The 19,840-nt window shown below is 40.4% G+C and overlaps 1 protein-coding gene across 2 annotated transcripts; it reads left to right on the top strand.

The window, feature by feature from the left end:
- Window positions 1-24: 24 nt before the first annotated feature.
- On the top strand, window positions 25-18,979 carry ift81 (intraflagellar transport 81 homolog). Of its 2 annotated transcripts, none has more exons than XM_085179864.1 (19): window positions 25-150; window positions 322-1,311; window positions 1,445-1,548; window positions 2,713-2,893; window positions 2,980-3,069; window positions 4,294-4,359; window positions 4,661-4,771; window positions 6,093-6,177; window positions 6,635-6,798; window positions 6,876-6,971; window positions 7,816-7,962; window positions 12,440-12,589; window positions 13,908-14,036; window positions 15,479-15,568; window positions 16,233-16,319; window positions 16,458-16,529; window positions 16,726-16,811; window positions 17,025-17,070; window positions 17,591-18,979. In XM_085179864.1, exons 2-19 carry the CDS (start codon window positions 1,168-1,170, stop codon window positions 17,771-17,773), a joined length of 2,031 nt encoding a protein of 676 aa, XP_085035990.1. In that variant the 5' UTR covers window positions 25-150; window positions 322-1,167; the 3' UTR covers window positions 17,774-18,979. The 2 variants fall into 2 exon arrangements, with proteins under 2 accessions (XP_085035990.1, XP_085035989.1); XM_085179863.1 differs by having other exon boundaries at window positions 51-176.
- The last annotated feature ends 861 nt before the right edge of the window (window positions 18,980-19,840 follow it).

Genomic DNA, 19,840 nt, shown 5'->3' with positions numbered 1-19,840 from the left:
GATCTGCTTCTTCTTAACCCCAAACTGTCTCCAGGTACAGACGGTTACAGCTGAAAAATAGGAATCCACCAGGAAATGAAAACTAGCATGACAGCACAGCTATTGCGAAATATGTGGTCTTATAAAAGGAGACAAACTGACACTTTCAACGTAAGAAACCCTGCCTGTCCCACATGGTGAGGATTTTGTGATGTTGAGTGTGCAGAATCTCAGTTAAGAAAAAACGAGAAAAAACGAGGTTCACAAAACTTTGTTGTAAGCGCAAATACAGCCTGACCTCTTTTTGAGAAACACACTAATCTTTCATTCTTTCCCACCCAGCTCCTGGCGTGATATTTTGCAACACCGCACACTTGTCCTTTCAGTTGTGTTCTGAAAACTAGGGCTAATCCGACCAAAGTTCAGCGTGTAGAGAACTGAAATACAGTTAACATGTGGAAATGTCGCCTCCTGGCGGCTCAAATGTTTAAGTTGGTGCGTTCAGGTACATACCGGACAGATTATTCAAATTTTAGGACTGTCTAAACATTGTGTTGCAGTAACGGTTATTCTGTCCGTACCACACTTCCTATTCTCACGGGAATTACATTTTAAACTTGATGTTCAGTACATATTCAAGAAAATTGCGTTTTTATTCACTTTAGCTTGGAGAATTGAACTTATTTGATATGTTCACCTCAGGCAAAGGCTTTATATATGGCATTGCGCTCATATATTTCGATCGTGAATGACACTAGACTGAGCTTTTCTCCATTTACTCCTCTGACCAGTGATTGTAGAATACTTTTATACCGCCACTGTTTTGTCCGTTGAACCAAAACTATATTTTGGATTAGCTGAACACAACTCTTGAACGGACCGTAAGAGCGACTTCCGGTTAGCAACCAATCAGTGACGCCGTCTTTATGGTTTCCACAGTAACCGTTGCCTTTCCTTCTGCTAATTAACTAGCTTCTTAAAACTTGTGTAAGACGACTTTGCAATTGTTGTTATAATTTCTGAATAGTGACTTCCTAGCACAACCAGCAAGATTTTAAATAATTATTTTACGGGTTTGCGAGCTAAGCTAACTTAGTCGACAACAGAAAGCGTAGTTAAAGCGTTAGCGTTAGCTGGCTAATCAAGCAAAGAAGAGCCACTAAGTGCATCAAATCACACTTTTCCAAGATGAGCGAACAGTTGAAATTCATCGTCGAACAGCTGAACAGGGAGCCATTCAAGAAGAACTTCAATCTCATCACGTTTGACTCACTTGAACCGATGCAGCTGTTGCAGATTTTAAACGATGTTCTGGCTGAAATCGACCCAAAGGTGAACCAATACTTTTATCAGATATCTTTACCAACACTAGACGCTAAAGTTCATTACACTTGTTTCCGAGTGATTATGTGTGGTGTTCATAGAAATAACGCGGGACTTCTCTCACTGATGTTTATTATTATAGCAAGCCATAGACATCCGTGAAGAAATGCCTGAACAGACTGTGAAGAGAATATGTGCTCTGCTGGGGATGCTGAAATACAAACCTCCTGGTAATCTCTCTGATGTGTAAGTATCTGCAGACACTTTCAGCTAAATTTCCCCTTATCTAATTCTGATGTTTAGAATGTTAACAAATTGTCGTTGTACGCTATTTCTTGTTTCACTCAAAGTGTTTTGTTAGTTTTTGTTTTTTTTTTAATTCAACATCTATAACATAAAATAGTTTCAGGGTAATTCTGGGAGACGGGCACCTTCTTGACTTTGTAGATTAGGCTTCACATTTTATTTATTGTTAAAGCTTGTATAGTCACGGCTAGATCAGGTGATCCTGAACCATCATGGTGCACTGAGCAATTCTTTCATCTCTTTCCACTCTTCAAGTGTCTCTTGCAAATAATTTCAGGAAGGGTCCCCACCCCTGGTGGAACGTTTTGTTGGTATTGCTAAGTGAGTAACTGATCTTTTCCAGGCTTGAACAGTACATAAGATCTCTCAGCTATTGAGAGTGGGTGTGTTACTAAGACTCTGTCTGGCCAGAAGGAGTGTTCAAGAATTGCAGACAGGATTTGAAGTATGTTCCTCCAATACCTTTCAAGACTGGGACATGCCCATATGTACTGGGCATATGGGACATGCCCACAATGACGATTCAAAACTGTGTAAACACAGGATGTTTTGTCTTTTGATAAATGGGCCCTGTGAAAAATCTTAAACTATAAAAGACCAATTGTTCGTATTTTGCCCTTGTTTCTCTATGCTCTTTATTTTGTTTCTACTCACCCTTCAGCCAGTTCTGACACATTGCTGACCTCACTTAGCCTGGTTCTGCCAGAGATCCTTTCCTGTTAAAAGGGAGTTCTTTCTTCTTGCTGTCACTAAGTGCTTGCTCACAGAGGACTGTGGGGCTGTTCTATTTTTCTCTTTAATATCGTAGGGTTGTTAGCTTATGGTACAAAACACCATAAAATGATGGTTACTGCGTGAACTAGCACTGTATAACTCAAATTAAATTAATTGATAAAATTAAACTCAACATGCACATCATTCATAGAGCTCTCATTTTTTTCACCTTTTCTTTAGTTTTCACTGTTTACAGTGAATTCACATAAATAAAGTACCTTAAATCTTGTAATCACCTCACTACCAGTGAAAAGCAGCAGTGGATCTTCCATGTTTTCCATTCACCTTCTGCAGTTTGAATCAGCTCTCCTCCTTCATCCCTCCCTGCAGAAGCAGCTTCAGACAGGGTCTGGTGACTGGCAGCAAACCTGTGATTCACCCAATCCTCCACTGGCTGCTGCAGAGAGTCCCTGAGCTGAAGAAGAGGGCTTACTTGGCTCGTTTTCTTGTTAAGCTCGAGGTGCCTGCAGATTTTCTGCAGGACGATATAATCAATGACACTTATCACCAGGTTTGTCAGCATATTAAAGATACATACACCTCCTGCATCACTGGAACTGCTATTTTAATAAAAAGGTAAATAATGTGTGTTGACAGTATGAAGAGCTGGTGGAAGGATTTAAGACTTATCATAAGGAGTGTGAGCAGCTGAGGACTTCAGGCTTCTCCACAGCAGAAATAAGAAGGGTAACAAATACAGTGGTGTGAAAAAGTATATTTCAGATCATCAAACAAATTTAAGTATTAGACAAAGATAACACACATAAATGCAAAATGCAGTTTCTAAATGAAGGTGTTTATTATTAAGGGAGAAAAAAAATCCAAACCTGGATGGCCCTGTGTGAAAAAGTGATTCCCCCTAAGCCTAATAACTGGTTGGGCACCCTTGGCAGAAACAACTGCAATCAAGTGTTCAAGTGAGTCTGCAGCGCTGTGGAGGAATTTTGACCCACTCATCTTTGCAGAATTGTTGTAACACAGCGAAACTGGAGGGTTTGTGACCATGAACTTCCTTTTTAAGGCATCCCAATTGGGTTCAGGTCAGGTCTTTGACTAAGCTGCTTCAAAGTTTGTTTGTTTTTTTTTCTTAAGCCATTCAAAGGTGCACTTGCTGGTGTGATTTGGATTATTGTCCTCCTGCAAATCCAAGGGCACTTCAGCTTGAGGTCACGAACAAATGGCCGTCATTCTCCTTTGTGATGCTTTGGTAGACGGTAGAATTCATGCTTCCATTTACTACTGCGAGACTTCCAGGTTCTGAGGCAGCAAAACAGCCCAAACCATCACAATACCACCTCCAGGTTTTACTGTTGGTATGATGTACCTTTTTATTTTTTAAATGTGACATGAGCCTTTTTTCTTTTTAGGGTTAGGGTGTTTCTTTAGATCGTGGCATGATGTGTTGTTTTTTTAAGATATTTGTGCCTGCTCCAGCCATCAGACCAGTTCTGTTTTCCAAAAATGTCGTTTATCAGAGTTAATTCTTGATTTAACATGAGCGGTAATTACTTTTCCACACAGGACCAGGTAGGTCTGTGTTTTCTCCCTTAATCAATGAAATCATCGTTTAAAAACTGCATTTTCTATTTATTCTGGTTATTTTTGTCTAATGTTAAAATGTGTTTGACCTGAAACATGTAAGTGTGATAATTATGCAAAACACTAGAAAATCAGGAAGGGTGCAAACACTTTTTCACACTGTAGTCACGCTTTACTCTTTACTACTCTTTACTACTCTTTACTACTACTACTACTACACTGCTTGTTAGAAGTTACTGATTATAATCTTTCGTCAGTATGAAACTCACATATTGATTTCAATTATATTTGTTGTGTAATAAATGACAGTAGAACTTTTTCATAAGCTTAACTGACATTCATGACATTAATTCATCTTTTCTGCAATAACAGGACATTAGTGCCATGGAGGAAGAGAAAGACCAGCTCATCAAACGTGTGGAGAGGCTGAAGAAGAGGGTAAGGCAGACTGCTCTGGGAGGCTGCGGCACTCCTGCAATGATTGGAAGGCTTTAGAATTGACTGTGGAATGAAAACATGACCTCAAACATATATTATCAGCTCCTCTAATAAACCTGACAGGGATGTGACAGGCTGCAAGGCTGCTTAACAAGGCTACAAGTAATGAGGTGCTGAATTTCTAGGTCTTACTTACAGGCCCTGTTAAAAGGTGAAACCTGACTCTGTCAGAGGGTCGCAGTTATTTTCGCTGACCCTCCGATGACTGCCGCAGCACTGAATGGTGTTTTCTTTCCACTAGGTGGAGTCGGTGTCTAACCATCAGCGGATGCTGGAGCAGGCCAGGCAGCTGCGGGTGGAGAAGGAGAGGGAGGAGGCGCTGACTCACCAGAAGCAAGAGCAAAAGAATCAGGTAAATACTTGGGATTACTTGTGTCATTTATCAGCGCTTTTGTTCATCACAGTATATTTTAGCAAGTCATGACAATCAAGTTAAACAAGTTTGTGGGCCGTTATGCACACTGCCTTTTCTCATTGTCTTTTGCTTCTCCTTTCTTGCTTGATGGAGTTTAAAAAAACAACTGTGTCTGGCAAAATCTGGGTTTGGATTTAATGTGGAGTTTTCTGCTCACAGAGTTTTTATTGTTTGTTTTAGTTTTTTGTTTTCATTTCAGTTTAGTTTTGGCTGATACATCACAAGAAAGAAACTGAACTGAAATCTGTAGGAATTCTGTAAGAACAACAATGATCGTAGAAATATAATTTCTTGGGAAAAAGCTTTTAGAAACCTTATCTTGGGCCATTTTGGGCAACCTTTGTAAGCACCTTTTTATCACTTTTGGCTGTTGATTCTATAATAATTATCTGTCTGTGACTATTTTTGTTAGTGTATAGTGAGCGTTGTCACACAGAATCAGCCCATCAAAGAGTCCAGTCTGGCCCACCGGCTGGCTTTGAACACTGTAAAGGAGGGCATAAATTTTGTGTTTGTTCGTAAGTTTTACAGCTTTTCCTGCTGATGTCACCCATGACCATTCATAATACACCAATGTCATTAACTAATAGAGAAATGGCAACGACAAAACAGAACAAGGATATTTTCTGTGAATTAACAAGTAATTATAAATGCAAGATATTCTGGGCAATGAGCTACCAGAAATTTTACTGTAATTTTATACAATTATTTCTCATAATTTAAGCCCTTTTTTAGTCGAGGTGACAGATTTCTGTCTTCTGTACACTAACAAAAAAGAGGCGTTTCACTGGTCACACAGTGAGCTGTATGCAACAAATGATATAAAATGAGTCTAATGTCTGTAGTTTAATGCTGTAAAATAACTGCCCAAATTGGTGCTCAGAGGATTTGCAGAGTGACTCCCAGGTGGCAAAACTAGATTCTAGAAGGACTTACTTTGCTGAGTGAGTTTTCTATTTTTGCATTTGTCAGATTTTAGCATTTAACATAAGAAGTGTACAACAGCAAAAAAATACGATACAGCGTTGCAAACAGTTGGCGCACAGTCTCATCGGTATCAAACACATCCACGACTGCTGCCTCAGGCTGACTAACACATGTTAAAGTCTTCTTTTTATTTTCACTTTCATTGTTTCTAGATATTTTATCGACTGAAAACTGGCACATCAATGCGGAAAACAGGAAGATGATTTCATATGAAAGTAGTGCTCTGATTTCCTGACAGTGCCTGTATCTGTGACTGTTTCTGTGTGTTCAGCTGTTTCAGGCTGAGCAGAGGCTGCTGAGATCAGAGCAGCAGTTGAAGGATTTGCGACAAGCTGCAGCAGATGCTAATCCAGAGAGTGAGTAGCCATGTCCCTGCTCCATGCATACAGCTGGATGGGTGGATTCAAGGTCACATCAGAGTGTGATGCGGGTGTCTCTCTGCTAACTGGCTTTCATCTGCTGAGACCCTCTGATTATGCTGATCCTTGAAGTGCTCTAATAGAGCTTATCTGATGGTGAAATTGTCGCCTTTTGTTCTCATCTGCTGTTGGCATCTTTAGCCAAATGAGAGATTTACACATTTGCAGTTTCTAAAACGACTGCGGTGCAGACAGAGATGGACCTGCACAATTAAAGTCAATAATCAGACGCGCTAAATGGAGCTGCTGATGTTTAGTATACATTTAATAAGCGCTTGTCTTTCTACAATAACATTTTAGCAGAATAGTTGTTTTACCATATATTTTTGTTATTAGGCACTGAATGCCTGAAAGAGGTTTAAAATAGCTTAAAGAAAATATTGGTCTCTTTCAGGCTTAATGAAGCGACTCGAAGAGGAGATCAAGATCAACTCCTACATGGTCTCTGAGAAGCTTCCCAAGGAGCTGGAGGGCATGAGGCGTACCGTGCAGTTCCTGCAGAAGGTGGCATCAGAGCCTGCGATGGGCCAGGCTGATCTCCAGGAGCTGGAGGACAAGGTCTGGAGGACCAGGGTTTGGTATTATCCTTGTGTACCTACAAGATTCTAAATGTCCTTTAATTTACTCTTTCACAGATTAAAGAAGCAGATTCTCAGATAAACCAGCTGATTGAGAAGAGGATGATGAGATATGACCCCATGGATGACAAACTCTCCCTTTACAGACAACAGGTGCTGACTGTGTTCATTCTTTCAGTCATTCATTGTTCTGTCTAGTTTTGACTCTTTAATCAGCTACATTTTTTTCCCACAGGTTAAAAGGAACCTTAATGTAATTCATGTTAAGAACACTGTTACTTCTGAGATCATAATATAAAGTTGTAGCCGAGCAATAACCAAACAAATTTTTGATACAGTTGTGCCAAACATCATATTTAATTACTTTAAAATGAGGCTCTTAGGGAACAATGTCTCATTTTGTTCATTGCTTCTTCTGCTCACATATATGGTAAAAGACAAGAGGAGAGGGATCCAGGATGTGCAATTTGTGGTATGATAAAAGGGACATGTCTGCACCAGTATTTACTTAGTACACACACAATACAAACTGGAAATTTTGGCTGTTTATGGAACAGAGACCTTTCAGAATCCACAAAAGGGACTACAGAATTATATTCATAACAGAGTTGGAGGAAAGATTGATTGCTGAGCAGATGGAGCTTGCATAAGTGTGCGTAGAACATGCAAATAGACCAAAGGATAGGTCTGAATGCAAAACATCTTACTGTGACCCTGTGTTTATTTCAGAAAACTCAAATTCTTAAGGTTTTTCACTCTAAAGATGTATATTGTACAATCATTCATCCCTTTGTCCATCTGTTCCTAAATAGGTTAAGAAGAGGAAACAGAAAGATGTTTTTCATTTGAAAGGTCAACGACTGAACACAGTGATCTTTATTCTGTTCTCAGTGTGTGTCATAGGAAAAATGTTTTGTTTTTTTTTCAGCTCTTTCATTTTCGCATATTTTCCATGGATTTATCGTGTTTGTATATGTCTATGACCTGACCCTTGTAGGCCTCCATCATCGCTCGAAGGAAGGAGTCAAAGGCAGAGGAGCTTCAGGAAGCAAGGGAGGAGCTGGCTGCGGCAGAGAGGGAGCTGAGGCAGAGGACAAACCAGACACGAGGCTCAGATGGGGAAGAGGTCATTCGTGGTGATGAGGTACACTGCCGGTACACACACTCACAAATCACTGCAATATTTGCTGGGGATTTTTGCGTGTGTGCGTGTGTGTTTTTTGTTTTTTTGTGGCTCCAAAAAAAGGAGTTTTTAGAAACAGGACACCGCTATCATCTCCAGCTTTATCAAAGAAAGTGCTAGAAGATTTGCAATCCACAGAAAACACAAGAGGCTATTTTTGTTCTTATCCAAACATAGACAGGCTCACTGTCTAATGTTACTTATCCCTTTTCCCTGCACTCCCCCACATTCCCATGCACAGTCACAAATAGAACACAAAAGAGAGAATGTCCAGAACAAGGATTGTACTGGACAAACTTCCTGAAAGTTGGCCTTTTTCTTAATCTTTAGTGTAATCAGTCTCCTAATTCAAGTCAGCTGGACAAAAAAACCTTGAGCAGTCTTTGGGTAGAGAGACTTTGCTCTCTATTTATATCCCATGACAAGATGTACTCCTTGTCCTTTCAGACACGTGGTATGGTGCTGATCAGTTAAAGTGAACTTAATATAGAATAAACTTAAACAAAATCTGGCAAAAGACTTGAGTAATCACTTCTCAGCTGGCCAGTAGACTAAATTTAAAGTTACGGAGCTGACTGCTCTGAAAGAGCAGAGAGATGCTAATGAATGGGAGCTGCGCTGGGACCATCACAGCTCAATTTTCTAGAATCAGTTTCCATGGTTTCCTAAAGCTGACACCAGCACAGCACAGCAATATTGCTGGATCCATGATCCCTAAAAACAAAATCAAAAAAGATTTTGTACACTGCGATTTTCATTCCAAAATTGTTAGTACAACCAGTAAAAGCATGTAGTAATGAGCCCCAAAACCTGTAGAAATCCAGGCTGTTCCCCAAAAGGCACCAAAGCCAGAACAGCTCTGCATTGACATTATGTTAGTGTAGAGGCAATACTGTAGCATATGATGAAAACACAACAGACCTCACAGCAGAGTTTCCGTTTAATGTAAAATGGAAACGCGGCACTTTTGCAAATTCTTTTCCTGGGAGCGTGCTGTTAGAGCGATGCAGATTCTCAGCTGAGGGAACACATTTTTATATGGCAGCCTTTTGAACCACAGAACAAGCTGCATGAACTGAGTTGGCGAAGGAATGCATTAAGTTGCTGATGTGGAAAATGTGATGAATATGTTTAGCCCTGATTTCTTACAGCTTTTTTAATCACCTTAAGCATAACTACATTAATAGTAAAATACGTTATTATATTGCATCATTATTTTAAACAAATGGACATGTTTGGCGACACAAAAAATAGGCACAAACTCTCCACCACAAAATATAGTTAGAAACAGTGAAGTATGAGGCACACTATTATATTTTACATTCGTCATGACAATGTATTACAATCAATTTGAGACTCTTTAACTGAAATTAGAGAGCTGTTTGTAGAAACAAAGAGGCCCTTGAGACGACACATGAATGAAGTGAATGGAAACTGTTTTGTCAAACGCGGCTTATCAGACTCCTCCTGTAGTTTCGGGCTATCAGCCGCAGTGGAGATGATCACTTTATCAGAGGTATTTTCCATTCTGACGATTACGTGTCATCACATGCCGCCCACCAACTGCAGGGTCTCTCTGAGGGGGGATGACTGCATCTGTTCGTCATTGGTTGGAAAGTAACAAGAAACCATTTTAACCAGCATCCTCGTCACTCTGGTTAAATTTAGTCTTACTTCAGTCACAAATCCGACTAACGCTTTTTTCAAAAACTTGAAATAATGTGGATTTATTTTGATTTCCTGCTGTTTGTCCCACGTGCAGTTATTTGGAGCATACGCTGCACGGTTGAGGGTTTTGTTAACTGGTCTGCTTGTGTGTGGGTGTACTGCTGAATGAGCCACCGTCCATTTTAACAGCAGTTGTTTTGGGGATACAGTGTCAGGAACACTATGCAGTATAATTCTGCTCTGTTAATTCCTCTTGCAGTCACGTCTGCCCTTGACGTTCCAAAATACACAAAGAATAAATGTGCACACAAACACACACGCATTGATCCGCATGAAGCACATTCTGTGATTTCTGGGGCTGTTCTTCTGTGTCCGTGTTCATTTATAGCTGCTCTTCATTGTGGAGGAGTTTCAGTGTGTCCCAGCAGACATTTGGGGTGGGGAGTAAGTGAGCATCCACTTAAAGCAGTTATTCTGTCAGATGAAGCTGTTTGCTGCACATAGCTGGCTGTGAATCTCAAAGGATCGGGTGACTCTTTCAGATCATAGCATGGCCTCCAGGCCTCTTCATTGCAGCCGCTGTTGTTCTCTAATCCCTTCCCTCCCCTGGCTCAAGCCATTGTCTTCTCCTGTAGCCTTTCATAGTATCACAGCTGTGCCGGACACCATGCCTCCAAATATAAACTGTGTTTAGGCCTCTTTCATTGCAGTTTCCATATCAACTTTACACTTTCTTTGTTACAGCAGGTTTTAATATGCTTCACAGAACCATCAATAATATCAAAATGTATGTGTCTTATTTTGAAGGCCCTATAATCAATATTTACATTAGATAAATGGGGAGGGTTGCATCAGGAAGTGCAGGTGACGTAAATTCTTTGCCAAATCAAACACGCAGGTCATCAAGAGTGAGACTTCTATATCGGATTGGTCGGGTCCCAGGTCAACAACAACCACCTCCAGTACTGTTGGCCAGCAGTGTGCCAGTGGAAACTGTGCTACTGTTGGCTGATGACAAAGGAAGAGGAGAGGGGAAGCGTGTTCGGAGATAGTAAGGGAAGGATCTGAGTGTGGGGGTGTGAATAGGGACCTTAAATGTAGGGATTATGATTGGTAGAGGCAGAGAGCTGATTGACATGATGGGGAAAAAAAGAAGGTGGATATATTGTGCAGGAGACTACTTACAGGGAAACAAGGTCAGAAGCATTAGATATGTACTCAAGCTGTTCTCCCATAATGTAGATATGTAGAGAAATGAGCAGGGGTGAGCTTGCGTGAAGAGTAAGTGAATAGTGTTGTGGAGGTGAAGAGAGTGTCAGAGAGGATGATGAACTGAAATGCTTGAAATTGAATTGAAGGGGTGATGATGAATGTTGTCAGTGTGTGTGTGTGTCCAACAAATTGAATATTAGGTAGAAAGGGGAAAGGAAGTGGCAGAGAGGGGAGAGAGTGGTGTTTGGAGGAGACTTCAGTGGACATGTAGATGAAGAGGTGAGGGGGAGGTGTTGGGCAGGGATGGTATTAAGGATAGAAATGCAGAAAGACAAATGGTAAAGCTGTGGTGATCACATACTTTAAGAGGTGATGTAAATGAGTGGAGGTAGGTGCATGCAGATGGCCTATATTCTATGCAGAAGGTACAATATGAAAGAGTTTGGAGACTGCAAGGTGGGGTCCAGGGAGAATCTGAGTCTGTAGGATGACATTAAGAAGAAGCAGCAAGTGAAGCCAGAGGCAAAGATTAAATGGTGGAAGCTGAAAAAGGAAGATTGTTGAGCCAGAGTTCAGGCAGGATTTGAGACAAGCTCAAATCCTGCCTGAACTCTGGCTCAACAAAAGTAGCGAAGAGTTACCAGATGAATTGGTGAGGAAAGAAAACAAGGAATTTGTCTTCTTTCCTGGAGGTATGATCTAGAGAGAAGAGGACTAAAAGTCGGTAGTAGTAAGACAGAATGGATACGTGTACTCGAGAGGGAGGCAGGTGGAAAGGTGAAGTAGCAAGTAGAGGTAGTAAAGTTAGTTGACTCCAAAATCTTCGAGCAGCAGCTCACAAAGAGAGGTGAAGGAGAGTGCAGGCAGGGCGGCTGGGGACGAGTATCAGAGGTGACATTTGACATTAGGATAGCAGTGAGAGTGAAAGGGAAGGTTTACAAGACTGCATTGACACCTGCTATGATTTAATGTTAGCAGATGTTGGCACTGGAAAAAAGACAGGAGGCAGAGCTGTAAGTGTCAGAGTTGATACTAAAGTCTTTGATGGAAGCGAGGGAAGTACTAGAAATGAACACATCAGAGGTACAGTCAGGTTGAGTTGTTTGGAGACAGTCAGAGAGGTAAGGCGGGGATGGTTTGGGCATGTGTAGAGGAGGGATAGTGGACATATTGAATATAGAGCTGCTGGGTATTTTCATGCAACCTTTGAGTAACACTAAATGATCTTGTTCACAGCTACAGCTAATTCAGATTCACTAATTAAGCAAACAAGCATGTCTTTGGACTGTGGGAGTAGGCCGGAGTACCTGGAGAGAACCCATGCAGCCACTAGGAGAACACGCAAATAACGCAAACAATAGAAAGGCACCGACTGGCCTGTTTCCTTTACAATCTGTCAGCTGGTTTTAATTCCAGTATTAATTACTGCACCACCAAAAAACCCAAAAGCAATAACAATCTGCCCAAAATGTGTTTATCCAGGACTTACAGGCATGTCCATAATGTGTTCCTTCGCATTTGTGACTAATGCCGAATTCTGTTTCGTTGTTCTTCTAAGATGAAACGATTAGTGGCGAAACTCCGCAGCAAGGGAACAGTATACAAGAAGAAACGCCAGGAAATCGCTGAGCTGAAAGCAGATTATGGAGTCGTGCAGCGCACAGAGGAGCTTCTCAAGCAGAGACATGATGCTGTCCAGCAGAAACTGGTAATTCCTGATTTTGAATTTCACGTGAGAGAAGCGCCTTGAGGTGACATTTGTTGTGATTTGGCGCTATATAAATAAAATTGAATTGAATTGAATTGAATTGAATAGAAGCAGAATCGTTCATTTATTTACAATAAAGCAGAGGAAGGACTGGGATTCACAACTTCACGTTACTTTCTGAAGACTATTGTGATGCTACAGCACAAACCATAAGGAAAGTCAACAGTGGATCCCACATAGGCTTACCGTGATATACTTAAATAAACAGAAGTCTCATTAAAGACACCCTTCAGTAATAATTTAATATTTAGTATTTGGATCTGGACCAGAGAAATCTTCCTAACTGCTCCTGCTGTCCTCTCTGAACTGTCATATTCATACAATAACCGCCCCACCTCCTCCCCCTTCGTCATACTGTCAGTCCAAATGTGTTGTTTTCACTTGATCCTCCCATTCACATACTTTCTGCTAACAGTGAAGTGGTAGAAGTTTCCTAGAAAGGGCTTCACACCTTTGTGTAGTCCCAGCACCTGACTTGTTGATGGGCTCTCTGACGCAGGCTGAGCTACTATTTCTGACAGTTCCATCTGCTGCTCTTCCTCTGTCTGCATCCCACACAAGGATTTGATAAAGCAATGGACGTTTTCCTTCTGATCACATTTCTGGTTGGAAAAATGTCTTGCTTATGAGCCCCCCCCCCTTTTAACGCATCATACCTCCTTATGCATTTTAGAGATCAAATGACAGACACCCTGTTAATGTTAATTTTACGTGGCGCAATATTAAGCCCCAATTCCATGAAATGTATAAATTGTAAATTAAAACAGAATGCAGTGACTTGCAAATCTCATAAACCCACATTTTATTCAAAATGGAGTATTAAAACCTATCAAATGTTTAACGTGAGAACATTTTAAGAAATATATTAGCCTTTTTTCAATTTGATTGCAGTAACATGTTTCAAAAAATGCTGCGGCATGGCCATTTTTACCGCTGTTAGGCTGTCTACCTCTGCCTTTCTGCCTTTCTTCACTTCCTCGATGCTCTTTTTATACCCAATCATTTATTGACCTGTTGACAGTAACACGATTGGTTCCTGAAATGGTGAAATGTTTCAGTTTAAACAGCTGGTATGTTTTCTTGGTTGTATTGTGAATAAAATATGGGTTTATGATTTTCAAATCGCTGCGTTCTGTATTAATTTGCATTATATGCAGAATCCCAATTATTGGGGAATTTAGGTGGTATGTCTGAAATCGAAGACAATATTCCTAATCATCAAAAAACAATATCTGACTATTTGTGCTGTGTTTTAAAGCAAGCCGTGGAGGCTGAGAAGGGGATCTCTGGCTACAGTGATACTCAGGAAGAGCTGGAGAGGGTTTCTGCCATCAAGAGTGAGCTAGATGAGAAGAAGGGCCGCACTCTGGATGACATGTCTGAAATGGTGAGTATACTTTTTGTTTGTTTTTTAATCTGAAGTGCTATTTGACTTACTGTAGGCTTAGTAGTTACTATAGATACATACTGATTATTGATTATTTAGTCTGTTCTCAGTGAGTTCATATAAAGCCAGGAGAAGAAACAACTGAGTGTTTAAAGCAGTCTGCACTCTGAGCTTTTCATTGACATGGGTTACTTGTACCTCATTATTTGAACTTTTAGCCATCTTGCTAAGAGCGTATGAGCAATCACTATTGGAACATTGTATTTATGATAGAAAATAAGGAAAAGCAGAGCATGTCCAATTTAATGTTCTTCACATCTTCATTCGGACGTAGCCAACACAGTTACAGACAGAACCCCGATAAGCATGCAGTGTCTACCATAGGCGTAAAAGGCTTATTGCACATGTGCCAACAAATACTGTTAGCATTGAAATGGCTTAAATGACATGATTGTCTCCAGTGTTGTCAGTTAAAGCATAACTTTAACTTTAACCGTGTGTGTGTCTGTGTACATGTGTGTCTGTGTGTGTAGGAGAATATGATATGCCACTGAAAAGAAAAGCACCAGTGTTGCAGTTTAATTGATTGAAGCCCATTTAGCTGATTCAGTTTTATGGCCCTCGTATTGTGGATACAGGCTCACTATAATTTGTAATAGACTTTTTTTTTTTTCTTCTTTTACCGCCCACATTTTGTTTTCCCACAGCAGGGAAAATGTGAAATGTATGATCCTGTCTTGAGCTGGACAGTGAACCAGCATGCACACACACAGTCCATGATTTGAACTATTCATTTAGCCACCATTTATTTATCTGCACTTTCCCTGGAGTTTGGCCTTTAGGGAGTTTACGAAAGTCTAAAATAACTACAGCCAAGTGAAATTTCAGCACAAGTTAGCAAATAATAACCTGTGTTGATGCTCGGGATATTTAATTAAAGCTGAAAGTTTGATTTTATTGTTGTCAGTAATGGGAAGTTACAACAAGAATACTAGTTCATAACTTCCATCATCATCCTTTTGTGTGGAAGCCCAGGACATCCGTTGTGACTTTTTTATGAATTCGGTAGCGTGTGTACTTCTGCAGACTGTAAGACTGCTTGTTAATGATGATATCAAATATACCTGCATCCATGCTGAAAGGACGCTGTTACACAGAAATTTTAAAATGGCATTTCAAACCCATAAAACTGAAATCTGGAATGTTTCAATCAATACTTACCTACTTACACACACGCTATAGGCACTTTCTCCAAATGTTGATCTGGTTGACAATGCTGTCTAACTTCATCATTAGTCACAGTTGCATTACCTGCTGTTTACTCTTAAGTCTGTGAATGCATACAAAGGTACATGTGTGTGTGATTATTGTAGGACTCCTTTTTTGTGTTTTGTGTCGTTATTGTTAATGCAGTGTGTGCCGTTATCTTGTGTTTTTTGAAGGTGAAGAAGCTAAACTCAATGATAGTGGAGAAGAAGTCTGCGCTAGCACCAATTATTAAAGAACTGAGGTCACTGAGACAGCAGAGTCAGGTGAGCATCATCTGAATTATTAAACGAGAACTTCAAAGAAACCCCACGGCACATCAAACGGTGTTTGTAAAGACAGTTTGATGTGCCAAAGACCATACTGAAACAAGGACCTTCAGCTCACATGACAAAACAGCATCCCTGTTTAACACCCAGCCTGTCAGGAAAAGGATCCTGGCAAGAATTTGGTACGGATTTTTCATTACAGAGTATAACTTTCAGAAAGAGTGGGTAATTCATGCTCCAAAATATCTTCGGTGAGTCCTAATTCTGTTTCTGCGAACAAGTAGAAGTTCACTTTTATATTATGCTACCATGGACAAGGTCCATTAAGAGTAATTTTCATGATCCATAAATAAATGTATAATGGGAAAGCATCCTGCATCCCTGAGCTGGAGCAGAGGATTTAATTTTCCTACATGTGTGCCCAGAATTGCTCTTACATCTCAATGGGTCACGTCTGTTAATAAAGAGCTGCAACTGGAAGACATAAATAGACTCTGTAAGTGGTTAAAGTGCTAAAACTACAGCTGGGATCTTTTGTTGACATTAAACAGTGCTGTGAGCGGGACACGAGTGTTGATAATAGTGCATTTGTCTCAGTTCTTACTGTCTAGTAATGGATTTGCTTTTCTGTTCCGGTGTGTCCTGCTCGGATTCTTCATAGGAGTTAGGCCAAGAGTATGAAGAAAAGAAGGCACAGTATGAAAGCTGTGCTGCTGGTTTGGAGAGCAACAGATCAAAACTGGAGCAGGTATAATTATTATAGTGCAAGGGTTTCATATGCACAGCAGTTTAGGTGAATTTTACGTGCTTTTTTTCCCGTGTATTAGCACATGTTTGATCTTTAGCGTGGTTATATAAGAACGTCCATCTTCTCTTTAAATCACAGGAGGTGAAAGCACTGAGGGATGAGATGGCACAGAAGGAAAACCGATACCATCATATCAACACCATGTCACAGGCAAGTATTTTGAAAAGATACAGTAGTTACAGTACTTAAAGCAGGACCAAAGACTGTGCACTGTTATCGCTGTTTTCAAGCCAAATTAGAAACATGAGTGCATACAATGCTGCAGCATTTTGTAAGCCACCTGCCCCCACAAGCACCCACTGGCACAAACTGTAAACTCGGATCTGTGCCTCTCTGTCCTCGGCAGATCCTTGAGATGCAAATACAGAGGGCAGCTGAGGAGATGAAGGCCTACGTGTCTCCCGATCCGCAAGAGAAGAAGAAAGCCATGAGGTGAGCCTGCTGAGCCAGGCCAGCCAGCTGCTTGGGAGATGAATGGCCTTTTTTATTACAGCAGGCTCTCATTACAATAAAGCCAGTTAATCTACTGCCACCGTTTCCTTGCTGTTGTGATGACACACCTTTTATTTTTAATACGTGGGGTGAAATCAGCTTGAGAAATGGCTGTTGCACACATGTTACTAATCTTCCTCTTGTTCACTGTAGGGAAGTGTACATGAAGAATATTTCCGAACAGGAGTTACTTGGCAAGGTGAGAAAAGTGTGCTGAGCGAGTGCTGACCTAGCAGATTCTAGGACGGGTCAATACTTGGAAATATTCCTTTATTCTGTCAAGAACATGATCTGAGGACACACAGGTTAGCCAAAGAGGTTTCACAGAGTTTGCTTTGGAAGTAAAGTAATGCATAGTAAGGAATACACCTGAACATTCACATCAGGACACAAAACAAAACAGTAAATTCTATGTATTACTCTATAAAAGTGCAAGCAAATTCCTTATAGAATTCTCTAGAAATGCCATAAATATGCATCTAGTTTACTGAGTTGAGGTTATATTAAGATATATGGCATCAAATCTGAATTCTGTCTTTGAATAAATGCCTGTTGTTTTTATCTCAGGTCTTCAAAGGACAGTAGAATGTCATAATGAGACAGATTTAACATAGTTTTGTTTGCACCAGGTTGGCACAAATGTGATCATGTTGGGGTTCATTTCATTTTGAGCAAACAGGTATTTTTCACCAATATCTCTTTTCACGTGTGGTCTCCAGAAGTTGCGAGAGGAACAGAAGACGGTGAGGGAGAGCCACAGCGCCAACATGGAGCAGGTGAAGATGTGGCGTGACCTAGAGCAGCTGATGGAGTGCAAGAGGCAGTGCTTTATAAGGGCAAAGAACCGGGAGTCTATCGGTCAGATCATCCAGGAGGGAGGGGAGGACAGGCTGGTGCTGTGAGGAGTCATCTAGGAATGATGGGCTGTGATTCCACTGAGTTCAGCTTAACAGAGTTTCTGTCATCGTTCTGTCACAGGCTTAATTTTCCTCATATATCTCTTCTCTTTATACTCAGCTGTTGTTTCACTTGGAACTTTAGAACCAGACCACTAACCTAAAGAGGTGGCGTGGTTTAAGATGCTTTTGAATCGCCAACTTAAAGAACACGTGCAGCAGCACAGGGGTTTTCACTTTCTCTGGCCCACAGGAGACTCCTTTCAATCAGAGTGTCCAAAGATAACAGGATACAAAGTGGTGCTCTTGGGATGTGGCCACAGTCAACTATTATTGGCACTGCCAACCATGACCTTGAGCATGGGTTGAGATTCCAGTTTTGGAATTCACTGGGAGCCCCCACTGCATTGAAACGGTCAAAATATTCTGCTTGTGGAATACTGTAATGGATCCTTTTTTCAATATGGTTGTTAATATTTTCTGTGTATTTCTATTAAATATATTTAATAATGATTTTGACTTATGTTTTCATTGTGACAGAGAAAAATATATGAATGTAAATTAGGAAAGCTATGTAGACTGTTGGAGTTTAAAAGAGCAGTTGGTCTGTCCTATTCATTGCCTTCATTTGTTCTGTTTTGTTTTTTCACCATGAATCCATTTTGCATCATATCTGAAAGCAAAGACTTTTATTTGGATGATGAAGATTCGTATCTTTTTTAGCAGGTAACATGACACACACGTCTGCCCGCTGACTTTTGAGTGTGACACGTCATTCCCAGCAAATGTCTTCATGGATGTTTCAGGGTCTCGACCTCCCCCTCTCCCATAGGAACTTAATCTCCTGTTGACAGCCAATGTTAGTGGCCCTTGTGCCAAACGGATCAAGTGTGCTTTGTAAAAGGCTGCTTGATGTCCAGCTGGCTGGTGCCATGTTATTGTTGTTACAACACCTTGTGCTTCTTGGGACCTTATTAAGACATATTAACACATGATGCACGCCAGTCCTGTAAAACATCTGACAGCACTACCCTCTGAAGACCCCAGAGGAGGGCGGGGGATCCTTTTACACCTTTACAGAAAATTGGACCTTTGTTTTGCAAACACCTGTCACTTTAAACCTTATTGTTTTGTGGTAGTGGTATGTCTCTGCTACTAGCTGGTGTAAATAAATGTTCCTGTTTTCTAAGACAATCTCAATTCCATCCTTTTTTTCTCTCTCTAATTAAAGCGGTGATACATTAAACGAGCAATGGACTTTTTGTATTTGGATGCCTTCATTCTGTCTGCATGAAGCTGCATATAAAGCTGTATAAGCACATTCGGGCAGAGCATTGCAAGATTATTGTAGTTAATAAAAACTAAAAAGGTGTGGGGAAAAGGCGTCTTTACTTTCAGTCTTTAGCTCTTGCTCGTCCCCTCGTATTACCTGTTTATATATTTTTTATTAATACAGGACCATCAGGGCTGCCTATGTTCAGCGTTGAACGAAAAGGACATTGAGAGGACATGTATATAATCGCCAATGCTTAAAAAAGGTTTTAGAAAGCAAAGCAAAACCACCTCCTTTGCTGCTGCAGAAATCTCCTTGAAATGTCATGTTTCTCTCAAAATATTACAATAAATTTCTGATGTTGTGTTTTTATTGTAATGTCTATTCTCGACTTGTTTTTGAACAAGTTGTTAAACCTTTCCCCAGAAAAATCTGTCCTAACTATTAAACATTTTATACACACACACACACACACATTATATATATAATGTGTGTGTATAATATAATATAATATATATATATATATATATATATATATATATATATATATATATATATATATATATATATGCCTCTGTTTCAACTTGGACATTCATGAAGCAGTGAAAGGGTATCTTAAGGAATAACTTGTCAGCCGTATAAAGCCAACTGATAGCTCCAGCGCGTCACGTGTCACAGTGTCACCTGCCAGGTACACTGAGGAAGACGTGGCGGGCAATATGAAACACTTAAAATGAATGCATAGTGACCCTACACACTGTACGAAGTGTCCCAATCTTCACGGCTTACGTAAAACAAAC

The sequence above is a fragment of the Neolamprologus multifasciatus genome, chromosome 12 (assembly GCF_963576455.1).
Source record: "Neolamprologus multifasciatus chromosome 12, fNeoMul1.2, whole genome shotgun sequence".
NCBI lineage: Eukaryota > Metazoa > Chordata > Actinopteri > Cichliformes > Cichlidae > Neolamprologus > Neolamprologus multifasciatus.
The sequence above is the reverse complement of the archived record's forward strand: the minus strand, read 5'-3'. Positions and strand labels throughout refer to the sequence as shown.

Coding starts and splice junctions, on each gene's coding strand:
- ift81 (XM_085179864.1), top strand. CDS start 1,168: ATGAGCGAACAGTTGAAATTCATCGTCGAACAGCTGAACAGGGAGCCA. Junction 1,312..1,444: donor TGGCTGAAATCGACCCAAAG/GTGAACCAATAC, acceptor TTATTATTATAG/CAAGCCATAGACATCCGTGA. Junction 3,070..4,293: donor CCACAGCAGAAATAAGAAGG/GTAACAAATACA, acceptor CTGCAATAACAG/GACATTAGTGCCATGGAGGA.